This window comes from Homalodisca vitripennis, chromosome 1 (genome assembly GCF_021130785.1).
Source record: "Homalodisca vitripennis isolate AUS2020 chromosome 1, UT_GWSS_2.1, whole genome shotgun sequence".
NCBI classification, from domain to species: domain Eukaryota; kingdom Metazoa; phylum Arthropoda; class Insecta; order Hemiptera; family Cicadellidae; genus Homalodisca; species Homalodisca vitripennis.
In genome coordinates, this window is record NC_060207.1 from 64,735,143 (window position 1) to 64,751,423 (window position 16,281).

Below are 16,281 nucleotides of genomic sequence, written 5' to 3' on the forward strand. Positions count from 1 at the left end.
CATGTAATATGATAGAAAGGAATGTTTAAACCACGTATAAGGGTGCATAATTAAATATTAAAATTTTATCAGACTCAATTAAAACTGGACTGAAATTTACAACACCGTTATAATTTTAAGTTGGGATCAAATTAGAATTACGGGAGTTCTTGCATTCTAAAGTGGAGTGTATAATTAATTAGGTATAAATTATAAATATAATTAATTAGGTATAGTTTTGTTATACAACGGTTCAAAAGTCAGCTTGTTTTACAATATGGAGAACATGGCTATTGAAGACCTGAATATTAATTTACCGAGTACCTGGGATGATAAGCCGAGACGATAAGACCTACTCAGCTACCAGGGACGACGAAAGATGTAAACGAACACTAACACTGATGTAAAGTGTACACAAAGGTATCGGCGCAGCGTGAACGTGAAAAATATCATCAACGTGCGTTCATTACGTCAAACAAGATATTTTCCCTGCGCTAATGGATGACATCACCACGGATCAGTTGAGTGGTGAGGTATAAATTAATGTGATCCAATGTGTTTTTCAATGGTTGGGCAGCACAACAAGATGAGCACATTTCTGGTTGTCTTCGCTGCGCTCTTGGCCGCCGTTTCCGCGGTAAGTTCTAAAACATAGTTGTTAATTCAAATAAAACTACGCACTAACATGATAAAATTACAGACTTTTAATAACGCAATTAATACAAACGAACATGATAAATTGCATGATACAACTATCAAATAGTGCAAGAAACGTCTTATAATGAGATTAAATTATTATTGTATATAAAAGTGTTGCATTGAACATAAAACAATTAAAAGGATATACAACTATAAAAGGCTTTCACCGTAGCTTGGTATATTTAGCTTTTTAAAGGTTCGAGAGATACGTATTTCAGATAATGTTCTTCTTCTTGGAGTTATTTTTGATGACAGGATACATTTGGTCTGACCGTACTGTAAACCTTAGCGAATCTGGCATTATTTGCTTCTGCTTTCAAAAACTTCATAATTTTCAAAAATTTTCTTTTTTCATTAGCATTTTCATCAAACTGGTTATCATTAGCAAAGAAGTCATCTAAATGTTTAGTGAAATTATTCGTCCTGCACAATAAAGATTGCTGTTGGCTTTTGGGATTCTTACTCTGTAGAATTTTCCAGAGAGAATTCAGACTAGAACTGTACTTGTCGTATGTGGGGCTAGGTATCGTGATCATTAGAGGCTTCTCTTCAGACATATATATTTTGTCTTTTAAAGCTTCCAAGCATTTAATCTACATTGGTAATCTTCAGTTGTTTCATGGTTTCATTAGTCTTCACTATTATAGATCTCGATATTAGCAGGTTGATATTCCACAGCTATAGACTGAATCTTCCTAAGATTCTAAAGATTTTCTGTTCTCTCGCTTGTGTTCTGCGTTGCCTCAAGACTTGAAAATTGAAAGGAAACGTGAGGTGCTACTCGTATTTTACTATCAGTGGGATCTTATTGTGATATATTGATTACATAACTAATTTGTGCTATGATTTGTGAGTTTTAGTGAAGGGGACTTGGATAAATTTCATTTCTGCCTGTATGTACGTCTGTCTATCCACATGATATCTATAGAACGAATTTAACCTTAGACTTAAAGTTTTGGATGAAGCTTCATTTATATATAAGGAACATCTAACATGATGCTGAATTATAATCCATGGTATCTGGCTGATCGTTAGCGAACATTTTTACATTGTTTGAACATTGTTATACGGTAATCCGAAGGTAACCACGATGGTAACGAGAAATTCACAGAATAAATAAATTTTTTAACACAGTGAGTAGAATCATATTAAATTTTAAGATGTGACATAGTAATACATGTAGCCTTATAGTAAAATATATAGCAATATACTTGACATGTTCCATACAACGTCAGTGAATCCTGTTACGCGATACGTTGTATAATTGATAACTTTAATGTTCAACCCCAAAATCACCATCATCCAGCCCTACTTGACACTGTCTAGATCTTTTTCACGATCTATATGATTCCCAAGCCGTGGGATGATACTGTAAGCTATATGATACTATAAGCCGTAAATAAGTAATGAATTCAAGGAAGTTTTCTTTAGGGGCTGTGATTGTTTTTAATTAAATATAATATATTGAGCCACTGTAACAACTTCAAAATATGTTCTTATTCGTCTTAACCGTGACTGACATGGGTTTTGAAAGGATTACTCTTTACCACTTGATACTTCCTCCAACTTTTAGAGAGTTTTCAATGTTACATTAATCATTAAATACAATTTTAAGAACATACAAGTTATTGGGTTAAAATACTGACATTGATATATCTGTAGTGGCAGCAATGCGTTCAGACGTTTCGTTCCTGCTACACCAAACCGGTGGACTGGCGCATACACCGTAGCGCCACGCTATGACATTACATGACACATCATAACCTCATTCTTACATTTGTCATTTTATGTTTGATTGTTAGCGTGAAGGTAGTGGGCGTAGACAGATTGTTTTTGTTTCATTATTTTACCATAACTACGTAATAATTTTATGTTTTAATTTAGTCTGTTTGAATGGAGTTTACAGCTTTTTCACTATGAGCAAAAAACTAAGTGGTGCTTTATTTAGCAATAATGCTGCTAAATAGCAAAGTGAGGAACAAAAGCTTTAAAGAAATTTTATCAAAACCTTTCAAATAAGGCGTCACTTAATGGATCTTTAAATTAAAAAATTTTGAGCTCCTCTTCCAAAAAGTGAAGAAATGAGCTAAATTGTAAAAGTGACGAGAAAGTTCACTTCTATTTCCTAGAAGGGTGTCCCGAGTCCCATTCTTCCATCTTTTATCCATCAAAAATAAACAGAGTGTATCTATACTTTTAACTCACACTGTGTATAATTAACGTATTAATGTATTACTTTACGACTTAAATTGTTTACTGTGAAGTTGCTGAACACAAAATCTTAGCCTTACAAAATTAAATATTATATTATTGCGTCTATGGGTTATACAACTATTTTAATTCTTCAAAACGTATTGAAAAGAAGAATGGTCTTTTTTATCCTTGGCGTTTTTTTTTTTTTTTACTTTTATATGCTATTTATAACTAATACAATTTTGTAATGCTACAATTTTTATAGTTATTCTATTAAACATTACCTTTAAACATAACTTAAGAGTGAGATTAAAACACTACTCTCGCCTCGACTTAGCACAGCCTAATCCAAAATGCACGTGACACTGTCAAAAAGTCGCCTCGCCCGTAAGAGCACTTCTTTTGGTTTGGACTGCAACATGTGCTTTCGTGTAACTCATTGAAAAATATGAGAATAAAATATGTTAATATATGAGTTACCACGAATTAGGGAGCAGCCTTTCAGGATTTAATTGTCATAAAATACACTATAAATCTTAGTTGATCTTTATAATTCTGTTTTAGGCGATCACCCAAGATCACTTGAGAGGTGCCATACACGCCTGTTACCCCAAGATCACCACTGGCCCTCGTATGTACTTGATCATATCTCAAGTCTTCCACTTCTTCCCCCACAGAGATAGAGATTAAAAGAAATATATGAACATAAATGGATATTACTTGTTGACAGAAATAAACAAAAAACTCATTTTTAATACACATATCACATATTTATATATTATAATGAGTAATATTTGTAAATTCTATATTGCTAAATTTGTAGCAATCCCATATAAAATATATAATGAAGAACATTCAGCAATTCGATTGTATATCAAATATATTTTTCAATATAGTTATTTATGAATTATTATGGGTTACAGTTATGGTTTAATAGTTTAATTACAGTGTAAACTTTTTTTATTTTCCGTATATATTGTTATCTTAAATATTCAATTTCTCTTTCACTATACATTTATTTTCGACTTATATACCACAAGTAAAAGTAAAACAAAATGGTATGTTGTGTAAATATTTGTAATTATTTATAACTTTAGGATTAATTTTAAAATTCTCGCATACCGAAAATTTGTACTGACATTTCTTTATAGTGAAAGAGTCGGATACTTTACACTTTAACTAAAATATAAGTTTGAATAGTACGTTTAATGCGTATATAAATAGTTTTAGTAAATTCTGGTTTTAATTCCAATAATTTATTTAATGGTATACATGTTACAGCAGGCTCATTTGAAGCATTTTTGCAGTCGAAAAAGATTCCGAGCACTAATGAAGAGAAGGTAGGCAGCGTTATAATACGAGGTTACACCATTTAGTTATATATTCCTTATTATCAGATTATAAGTAAAACTTAATTTGCAATGTGTCAGTAAAAGTGAATGACTAATTTTGTGAGGAGAAAAGTAGAACGATTTATTACATTATATATTATTATGTTTAATACACTTATGTATTAAATAATTATATTTATATTAAACGGTTTGTACTATTGTAAATTTACTAAGTTCAAAACTTTGTACTGACTTTTCGTTTCATTCCCGTAACTAAAATCATATGTAACCATTTAAGTCTTCCAAAAAGAGATTTCAAATCATTTACGGCTAAAATGACAAAACCATAATAATTAATTATGTGTGTAATATATTTACATATCTCAACCATTCCATTTACTCTTATTAATTATACTTGTCATCTTTTTTAGTGTTTCATTGGCTGCTTCTACCGCAAAATAGGATTAGTAAGTATTTATCATTTGATTAATTTCGATTTTTATAGATTACTTCTTCTCTCGCTGAATATTATTGAAAATGTTTTCTTCTACATCAGAATGAATAGTGGACATATTCAAACTTTTAATATCAAATTAGGAGTAAATATGTAACATAATATACTTGTACTATTATGAAACATATGTATTTATAAAACGTGAATAAAACATGTATATAAACTTTATTTCCATTCAGTTAATTTAAAAATGCAATTATTTCATGTAATTTTTAGAAGGTTAGTATTTATGACTCTACTTATGGTTATTATGAGTAGAGGTTTGAGAATTTATTTATGAGGCTTATCAATCTAATGGAATTTGAGCAATTTTCCTGTCAGTACAGGGAGAATGGCACGTTTCTCCACTTGTCTGTCGCTAATAGTCAAGACTGTCATCAACGCAACTGACAAGAAGTCACCCTCGCCCGTGACAATTCTTTTGGTTCGGACTGTACCAACGTGCTTTCGTGTATACTGAAGACGAAAGAGTTGCTTGTGTTTATATGTTTCATACTTTGAAATAGTCTTTTAAGCCGAGTAATGCAATTTTTTTACTGGAACTACTAAAAGAGTATTAACCTTTGCAGATCAAGAACGAAGGGTTGGACCTCAAAGTCGCTCTAGAATTGGCGGATGCCAAATACAAAAATCCCTCTGAGCTCAAGAAGGCTTACAAAATCGCTGACACTTGCTACGCTTTAGGTATGAATATAATAATGAAAGCATCATTGAATAAAATACTTCAAGTTGACTAATGTTTACACTTGATCAAAATCTCCATTCCGCAAAGACAAATGAGTCAACGTTTTAAAAATTATAACCAGTTTAAAATAAATTTTCAAAGGGTTAAAAGCTTAAGGGTTTAAACTGTGACTGTTTTAAGTTTCTTTTTTAACCTCTTAAGAATGCATTGATAAGATATTGTGGTCGTAAACAGTTTTAAAAACTGATGATAACATAAGAATAAACAAAAATAGAGTTGAACACCTCTGAACATGTCCTGAAACAATTTGTACGAATTGTTCTATGCAACCAGTTAAAAATCTAAAGGACGTTCTAAAGAAGTTAGTTAAAACCGTCACATTATAAGTAAATTTCATAAAAAATTTTCTGCAGTTTTCTCCGATTATGGCCCAAAGAATTAACTGCCAAAAGCAGAAACTTTGTGTATCTAATATAGCCGTAGTTATTAAAATATCCAGACTAAATTTGGCGCAGGGACAGTATTTCCACGTAGCTGGGATGAGTTTATTTGCCAGTCCTAACCAGTAAACCTTTTCAAGATAGCCCCCATTCACATTTGTGTAAACATTTTACCTCAACTATTTCCAATATAGACAAAAAATTATACATTTCCAAAATAGATCTGACAATTTATAAACAACGTTTAAACTTGCATTTTTCCATATCTCTTATAGATTTAAGATGGGGGCTGTTAAAATTTTGAAATTGTTATGTCTTAGTTATTATGAATCGTAAAGTAAAGAAAATTGCTTTAAGATACCAAGTTTATTTGCGTTAATGTAATAGTTCCACAAATAAATAATCTCAAACAATAAAAAGTTTCTTTAGTACTTTTAGGTGGGATTTGTATTATGCAACAGTTTTTTCTCGCATACTTCACAACAACAACAAAATTGATACTTTTTTATAGAATTGTCAATAAATTTCAAGCAACATGTATTCTTACTAAGTTTTGATAAACTCTGAATGTTTCAAGATGGTGGCCGTTGAAAATCTTTCTGTATACAATTAAATATTTTTATGGAAATATGATTAGACCATTTATAATGGTTTGATTATAACTAAATCAAAATAACATTTTTTACAAAAAATGTATACACTTTTTAGTATTGTTGGAATTCCTAAATATTTGGAAACGTTTCTAGTATATTTTAATGACAACCTTGAGACTTATTGTCAAATAAGATTTGTGGCTATACATTTGTATAGCGCCTAAACGAAAAGCCTAATGTATCTTTAGTTTGAAATTTCGAGATAATAGCAACGTGTGCAATCTTCATTTATCCGACTAAGGCGTTCTTCGACTGTATCGGAAGATACTTTTTTACATTTTGAAACACTATGATTTATTTGATAATTTAATGATTTATTATTATTAAAAACTAATTGTAAACACATTATAGAAGCTGCTAATACATTAATTTATATAAATAATAACATTTATGCATAAGACTTTTAACATTTTGTATATAGTTTTAGTAACAGTACCTAAATGAAAGAATAACAGGATTTAGGACATTTGTCATCGTTATAGGTTATAAAAGGTATAACACGAAAAAAGTAACTAAATACGCTCTATATAATGACGACATAGACGTATAACAATAACGTAGCCTATTTAACGAAATATACAATATTAAGAACTTATAGTTTTAAAAATATTAAAAATGAAATGTATACTCTTTCCATTTTTGATGAATTTGATAAATTTTATTTTATCGATATTTAACAGTGAATGATGTATATTGTTTTGTAAATACAAGGCCAGTAGTAGGCTATTCTGATTTTCTTTCTTCTTTGTCCTATAATCGAATGAATCATTACATTTTATCGATTCTTCTTAACTATGTATATTGTAATGTAATTTGGTAAGTCCAAAAGGATTAATAAATGAAATGTGTAACTTTAAATAATTGATTTTTTAAGAAATATGTGTTTAAAAACTCCATGCTGACAACGATGTTATGGTTTTGTTGAACAGTGAAAAACATTCAAGACGAGTGCCACCTTGGATACATGATCAGAAAATGCTTCATCGTCAATTCAGATGATAGAATTGTGAGTTGTAATTGATAAAATTGTTTATATAGTACTTGGATAAATAGTTTTAGGTTTTTATGGATTAAAAATGGGTTATATGGCATTCCTTACAATTGTAGTTTTACAGAAATTTTAATAATTACCACCGCTAAACCAAATGTGAAAAACGCTGTTTTGTTATACCCCATCGATTTGCGATGATTTGTTAATCACACAAGATTAAGTTGCTTTTGGGAATTAAAGTAAACAAATTTCTTTAAAGAGCGGCTGTAGTGAAACGATCTGTATTTGTACCCCATGAGAACGAAGTTATACTTCAAGTTTTACGCCTTATTTTTAGATGTAGGATTGTTAGCCATGTCGCATTTTAAACGCATATAGAATATGCATCCAGTTGTTTTTTAATTTTTATTGTAGTAAATGTATACTTTTGAGTATTTAAACAAAGAATCAGGAAAAAGATCGAGATTTTCCACTATTCTATTCTAGTCTATTGAGGAAACACTTGCACACTTTAGGAGTTACTACTGAAGATCCTAGATGTAGACCTGAGGTCTCCAAACTTCTTCGTTCGAGGGCAAAGCAGAAAGACTCATTGGAAGATATAATTAGATATGTATAATAATTACCAAGAATTTAACAATTCTACAGCAAGTGAGCTAATTTAGTCGGGGTTTCTAAAATAACTATCAAACATTTTCACACGAAATACATTCATCTCGTATTTCCTTATAATTTATATTCTTTACGTAATTTTCTCAGTTTCTTCTGAGCCATCCCTTGTTTTTCGTGTGTATTTTATCTGTGGAGTTGTTTTTTGGCGATCTGTCTTAGCTGGAATTTTGATAGCCACATCACAAAAATATATTTTAGATGTTCAATAATACATAAATTATCGATCAACTCAATTAAAAAATAAAACTCACTTCCACCATTCATTTAAAGCTATATTTGTAAAATGGAAGAATATATATATGGACTCGTAGCATCCACTGTAGCACGTTTTGCCAATGGTGCAATGTAGCGGGTACAGCGGTTATCATAAGGTAACAGAATCAAGCAACGTCGAGCGTGGCTACCGTTTGGATGGGCGACCGCTGAGCGATCCTGTCATTGCAAACCTGCTCTATCATTGTGTGTTCGGAAGTCACATTTAAGCGGGTGATTCCCAATGTTTATAGTTAGAGAGGACCCCTTAGACCTAACTGAAAAAAGTAGTAACTCGTAGTAACTCTGAAAGTGAACAAATAGATAGAGGGAATTAAACTGTCTTATAGACATCGTACCTTCTTACTTAATCTTTTTACTTTTCAGAGACATTCTGCATTGAAGGTACTCTACAAAGAACATTTTTGACAATCAAATAAAGTGAACGCATGAATAGAGATTTTTAATGTACAAGTTCGGTTTGTATATTTGATCTCATTAAAAGTAATAAAAGTCACATTTAAGCGGGTGACCCCCAGATTTATAGTTAGAGAGGACCCCTTAGACGCAACTGAAAAAGTAGTCACTCTGAAGTAAACAAATAGATTAGAGGGAATGAAACTGTGTTATAAATATCCTACCACCTAATTTTTATTTTTTTTATTTTTCAGAGACCTCCCTTCTTGAATGCATGAACTCTACAAAGAACATTTTGACGATCAAACAAAGAGTGCAGAAAGAGATATTTTTAATGTACAAATTTGGTTTGTATGATGATCTACCTCAATAAAAATAATAAAACATTAATTATGCAAATTCTGCCATCTATAATGTAAGTGTTTGGTGTCTGATGTAGAAATATTCCTTATTAATCAAATGTAACGGTTATTGCCGCTGTAAAATGATATGTCATCTTACTTTCTTTATCAGGGCCACGACTTAACCAATGGACCATGAACCAAGTTCTTAATATCCAATCGTGTACTCTACTTCAAATCACTTTTAATAAATATCAGCAAATAAAAATTAGTAAATAAATTTAGAAAACTCCCCATCTCCTTTAAAATTTAAATATTGCAATCAAACACTGTTGTGATTCTGTATAGAGAACACGTAGAAAATTATAAGAATTTGTGCCATCCTACTAAGTGACAGGTTTAACAAACTTCTTAAACATTCGCCATCATCGAACACAGTGTTGCCTATATATATATATATAGAGAGAGAGATTTGATCTCTATAGGTACAAAGGCAGAGAGGTACAAAGACTGAGACCTGCATGATCTATCGCGTTATCAGGTTTCCAGTCAGATATTATATTCCTCTCCTTGACGTTGCTGACGCCCAGAGATATCGGAGAAACCATACTTCTTTACCTTGAGAAGGAGAAGAGGATGGTATATGTAGTCGAGGGCTTTGGACAATCAAATCGTACATTGCCAATCCGATATCATCAGCAATATTCAATAAGGATGTAGTGGTACTGGGATTAGATCTGAATCCCTATAGTAGAAATGCTATGGGCCTTGAGAGCACGGTGATCAGAAGTAATGTTATAACCCATTCTGGCATGGGGACTAATAATGGCTTATAATAAAAAAACAATATATATTTAACAAAATACGATAAAATCCTTTTGTAACATAACATTTATTTCATTTCTTTAAATCGTAAATGTATTCCCATAAATTTGTATTCGTAATCTTTGTTTAAAGTTTGTTATTGACAATGCACGATTTTTAAAGTATAAGAGCATTTTATACATTTAGCGTAGTTATATAATACACTTATAAAATCTTCATCCTTTTAAACTGTTGGTTGTTTAACGTGACAGTAACCAACTTGATTGGTTATGATATGTTAAAACAATGAACAAGTCTTCATCGATTGGAATCTATTCTCCTTTTCAGGTGTAAAAAATATCCCAAATAAAAAAAATTGTCAATGAGCGCAAACGTATTAGTTCTGAATATTTTAGTATTAAAGACTCCTTTGTTACGGTATAATGTTTGGTTTTAGTATTGTTTGTCTATGTTAATCATGAAATATTATAATGTTTCTGAACTCCTTTGAATACATTTAGGTATTCCAGCTAAGTGCATAACTAATTGTTGCTAATTTCTATGATTTTACGTTTTCTGTATTATAACAAACCAACAAGTTTTTGAGGGTATTTTATTTCCACCACTAGTCTTTCTATTTTTTTTACTTTTGTTACCTGAAAGCCACAGACTTATTTAACTATTCTGAATGATAAGTTTCCATCCTATATGCACGTCGTTTTACCTTGCCCTACTTCATTAAGTTAGATAAATTCTTAATATTAGTGTTTTCCTGATCCTCCGTGCAAGATAAAGTTTCTTGAATATATTTTTTAAGTGATTACATTTCTCATCGTATATCCTATATCCTGCCATCAGAATTTATAAAAATGTTCATTTATTCCTTATTAGTGAAGAGAAAATGTTCATCAGTTGATCCTAAAGTAAGTAAAGTAAATGCACATTACTACATATTTTAGGCAAAAACGATTGAAATCCATTTAAAGTTTATACTGGCCTTACCAAGACTCGAACTAGTGATTTTTCGACGCTTCGATGAATACATTTGAAGGAAATGTGGACTAAGTTCAGAAAAATATTCCTTCCAAAATCAATTTATGATCCTGGAATAAATTTGTTTAAAATATAACATAACATTGACGTATTCAAACCGTTTGATCATATTAGATACGCAGTAAAAGTTATGTTTTGAAAATATTTGTCTATCTGAATAACGCATTCAAGACTTTCGAAAACTGTAACTTAAATCTGGTTAGCTTAGCGAGATATATTTAAATGGACTGTAACACAAATCTGTACCACTAGCTAATCCCCACCACGACCTTGTTGTTAAACCTGTAGTTATGTTGACGTTTTACTCAAAATTGGATCACAAGTGAAATAATGGTATTAAAAGTAACAATTTATATAACCAAATTATCTATTGGTTTTAAAAGTAAGTTTAATCATGCTTCGAAGTACCGCACACAAATAAATGCAAGATTAAGTTTTAATAGTTCTGTGAAAAATACATTAAACTGCAAGATTTATTACATAATACAGATCCTGTAAGTTACTTTATAGGATTTAATTTAAACGTATTTAAAACATCTTCTTTCCTTAACATGAGAATACGTGTCTGTCTATTTTGCAGGTAAATAACACGATTCCCGTCAACTCATGTCATTCCTTGAAGTCATAAATTCATGTTCATACTGAAAAGCGTTCATATATTTTTACTTTTTCCATTGAGCCTGATAACAAAATTGCTCACACTATTTTAAATACATATAATTCTTCGTGGAGTGATAATAATAGGTGTAATATCCTTAATATATTCAGGGATGTTGTCTTTAAGAGCTGTGATTAATTTTAATAAATCTAATATATTGTGCATTTGCGACCACTTCAAAATTGTTTGCCTTCAACCCTGGTATTGTTTTTGAAAGGATTATTTTTTATCACTTGATAATATGTTCTCCATTTTTAAGATATTTAATGTTACATTGATCTCCAAAATGTTGGATATTGGATCCTAACCTTAAAAGAGTAGAACATACAAGTAATTAGTGAGTGTAGTTGCCTCTACAACTTCCTTAAAGTCTTTGATCAAACTATTTTTTTATGAAGATATTTTTAAACCAGATTAAAATAGATGTTAAATTCTACAGTCGCAACAAATTTGTATTTAAGTGACAGTTGTCGGACATTATCTCTTGTGAGTTTAACAAAAAACATCTCGTCTGTAATTTAACGGATGTTCCTTTAGTTTAAGTTCGCTATAAAGGCAGAACTTGGGAAAATACATCATATTCAATTTATGGTGGTACATAACTTTAAGTTATGTATGGTAAACAAATTTTGTGATTTTTTTTTACGTTATAAAGTTTATGTCATTACCACTTATGCCTGGTCTGAACCTTCTCTTTAAATTGTTGCTTCATTAGTTTTGTATAGTTTTGGCTTGTTAAAGCTATAATCCTTGGACTTTAAACCATTCGTTATTTTAAAAAGCGTTTTCATTGTTATTAAATTTTAATTTTTAAATACGTATTTTGAACTGAAAAATAATGGTATTTTGAGGTGACAACGTCTTAAATTAGGTTGCGGCTCGGAGTCACTCATGAAAAAGTGTAACGCCCGGTAACGTTACGATGCCCGTCCAGTGGGTCCGCCGCACGGGATAAAGCAGATAACTGTGGGTCCGCCGCACGGGATAAAGCAGATAACTATGTTTATTCGTGAAAATGTGGAGTGCTTAGATTCGTCATTTACAACAACTACAACAATAAAGGTAAATAATTGTACACTGATATTTCATTATCGTAAACTATGATTGATTGATTAATTGTTAGATTGACACAAAAGTTGAGAAACTGAGTTTATAGGTTATGTCATACTATTGACAAATGTTGATAGTGTTAAGTAAATTATTAGTTTAAATCACTCTGCAATCAATCGTACTTCAGTCGATTGAGAAGAAACAGCGCGTATTGCTAGTCAAACATTTAAAATAACAAATTATAACCTCTAACCTGTCATAACAGTGCGACCAAACAAACGAACTAAACCGACCAATCACCACGCGCGGAGTTAGAATTTAACTGTGTTTAGCAAGAATTTCAAATTCCAATTTTAGTAAATGTTTTATTCAACTTTACCATTTACAATAACAAATTTTAATTAATTTCAAATTATGTACAATGTTTTAGTAAACAAAATATATTTCTATAGTTAAAATTTGTGCAATTCTTATTTTCATTCAATTCCTTGTTCCTATTGTGCAATTTAATAATATTCATATCAATAAATATTCTACCGAGAAAAAGACGTTGTCACGTAAAATCTTCGCCCGTAAAACCGACTTTACAGGCAACCATAATGTTTTTTTTAAATTGTCATATTCAGAAAAAGAGCAAAAAAATATATTTCTGATTTCACCTGCAATGTCACTATAAAAATACTTGAATAAAGCCGTACTCGGCCGAGCCTCGAGAGGGTTAGACTATTTGTGGGAGGCGGCGTCCGTATCATCCTCACCGCTGACCTTAAAACGATCTTATTTGTGTTTCTTACAAGCGTAGAACATGAAAGAATATCAAATTAATTAGTCGGTCTGCACGAGTGCGTGTGCTAATGTTTTGTTGCTTAGAAATGGATCAATTATGGCCCAAGCAGGGATCCCTTCTACGGCAGATACGAAGTATTACAGTATCAAAGTGAAGAATTATAATAGTCTATAATTACTTGGCTTGCAATAGAACAGTTCATTGCCAGGAGGGAATCGCTTTCACGCGTGAGGGTGGAACATGCTAGAAATTTCGAGACGAGTACTGAACGATACTTTTCATCATTATACAAAAAGGCACAATTCGTTATTATATTATCCGATATTTCGTAGTATAGTAATTATTTTTTCATAAGGAAACTTTAACACTATTTTATAATTCATTTTTGTGTTAAAATCTGATGTTTGAACGTAGGACTGTAAAAACAAATAATTGAGTGTTTTTACAACCAAAATTCATTAGTACTTCTGTTGGCCAAACGAGGAATTTTCCGTGTACTTCCATGGAAAATAAGAGAATAAAATATGTTAATATATGGGTTACCACGCATTAGGAAGCAGTTTTCAAGAGTTGCTTATAAGAAATGTTTTGTAAAATAAACTATAACCCTTTGTTGATCTTTATAATTCTGTTTTAGATAATCATCGAAGATGACGTGAATGCTGCCATAACCGCTTGTTACCCCGAGAACACCACTGGCTCTCGTATGTGTTTGCTAATATCTTAAAACAAGTCTTCTTCTTCATCCCCCACAGTTATTTTAAATAGCTACTTTAAATAACTTTACACATTATCATTTCATTCTCACGTATTAAATAAATGTTATGTAGTAAAGAACATTAAAACATTGATTATAAAACTAATTGATTTTCCAATATAGTTATTTATTGATTATTATGAGTTACATGTATTTCATGGTTCAATTACTTCGTATACCTAATACTTTATTATCCGTACGTATTGTTATCGTATTCACTTTCTCTTTCACAATGCATTTATTTTCGGCGTATCCACTTAAAAATGATAAACTAAAAATACAATTATTTGCATATTTTTTAAATTGCTAAATAAGTATTTAACTATTTGTAGCTGTTAACAAATATGGAATGTTAGCTGTTAGCTGTAAATGTCAAAGTAGGTGTTAATATGCTCTATACTCTATACACTTACAAAATATGTAATTAATTATAACTTTAGGATTAATTCTAAAATTATCGGAGAGAAAAGATTTGTACATAAATTTGTGTATAGTAAAATTCTTTGTACTGTAACTAAATTATACGTTAGAATAGTCTATTTAGTGTGTATATATTAGTCTTACTTCAAATTATTTATTTAATAGGATATATATTGCAGTAGGCTCGTTCGAAGCATTATTTCTACCGAGAAAGATTCCGAGCACTAATGAAGAGAAGGTAAGCATTATTATAATACAAGGTTACATTTATTGGTTATAATATTTATAACACCAATTTGGTGTGTCAAATAATTATATTTATATTAAATGGTTTATACTGTTTTAAGTTTACTAAGTTCAAAACTTTTCACTGAATTCTCGTTTTATTCCTAAAATTAAAATCATATGTGATAATTTAAAGCCTTTTGGGAAGGAAATGCCAAGGAATTTACGGCTTAGTTAATAAAACCATAATGATTAATTGTATTTTTTTAGTGTTTCATGGGCTGCTTTTACCGCACAGTAGGGCTGGTGAATAACTTTTCATTAATTGTTTTACAGTCTGAAGTAATTACTTAATATTATTGACATGTTTTCTACTACATCAGAATGAAATAAAAGGAAGATTCAAACATTCCAACGACATTAAGTGTAATTATGTTAATCAAGTTTGCTTAATCTATTATGAAACATACTTATTTGTATGACATTTGAATGAACAGAACATGTATTGACGCTTTATTTTCAGTTAATTTAATACCAAATGCAATTTTTAATGCTATTTATAGCAGGTACAGGATTTAAGACTGAGGATTATCAATCTAATGGAATTTGGAAATTTTCCTGTCAGTGCAATGAAAAAAAATATACACGATCATTGTAATGAACCGACCTTAAGACCAAAACCATTGAAACTACGGTAAACCTCAGTATTGATCATATAATTATGAACAAGTCTCATTTTAAATACGTATGATTAATATGCTTCTTACTTTCAGTTTTTTTTTTCTAAAAAGTATGTTTTTGGAATATCTAAACCATAAAGTAATAAAGACTAAATGTCTTATCTATTTTTTCAAAAGAATCAATAACAATATCATAAACAATAGAAAGCGCTTGTATGGTTAGTAATAATATATTTAACATTGGTTACGTCACATAAATCCAAGACCAAAAATAAGATCGTAAAATTGTTTGCGGCTTACCAGTGTTTTATAGTGTTAAACTCAAGATGACCGTCAGTGCAACTGAAATAAAAATTGAAAAGGTCGATTAGTTTATGAGTACGTTTCTACTCTTTTTTCCTAATATCATAAAATACAGACCGAAATTTAGCAGGAATCGCGTCACGAGGAGAAATACGTGTCCCCCTCCTCACCACCGCGCTCGACCGGTTACAGCCCGCTCCAAAAATCATCGCGCAACTGACAAGTCACTCCCACTCGTAACAATTTGTCGACTACGATGACTTGATCTCTGATGGATTATTGTTAAATACATAACTCAGGGAGTTATCCCTGAGACTTGAATGCCATCCCTAGCCGATGTGGATCCCTAAACTCTACTAGTATTCATTACTGGCAGT

The 16,281-nt window shown here is 30.9% G+C and overlaps 1 protein-coding gene across 1 annotated transcript; it reads left to right on the forward strand.

Annotated features, from left to right (window-relative positions):
- The first annotated feature begins 490 nt into the window (after nucleotides 1–490).
- On the forward strand, nucleotides 491–9,216 carry LOC124368355. Its single transcript, XM_046825664.1, has 7 exons — nucleotides 491–616; nucleotides 3,436–3,502; nucleotides 4,153–4,211; nucleotides 4,634–4,669; nucleotides 5,286–5,400; nucleotides 7,424–7,500; nucleotides 9,081–9,216. Exons 1-7 carry the CDS (start codon nucleotides 533–535, stop codon nucleotides 9,102–9,104), a joined length of 462 nt encoding a protein of 153 aa, XP_046681620.1. The 5' UTR covers nucleotides 491–532; the 3' UTR covers nucleotides 9,105–9,216.
- The last annotated feature ends 7,065 nt before the right edge of the window (nucleotides 9,217–16,281 follow it).

Excerpts from the sequence above, each read along its gene's own strand:
- LOC124368355 (XM_046825664.1), top strand. The coding sequence starts at position 533 with ATGTGTTTTTCAATGGTTGGGCAGCACAACAAGATGAGCACATTTCTG. Across the intron at positions 4,212-4,633 it reads CGAGCACTAATGAAGAGAAG|TGTTTCATTGGCTGCTTCTA; the intron begins GTAGGCAGCGTT and ends CATCTTTTTTAG. Across the intron at positions 5,401-7,423 it reads TGACACTTGCTACGCTTTAG|TGAAAAACATTCAAGACGAG; the intron begins GTATGAATATAA and ends TTTGTTGAACAG.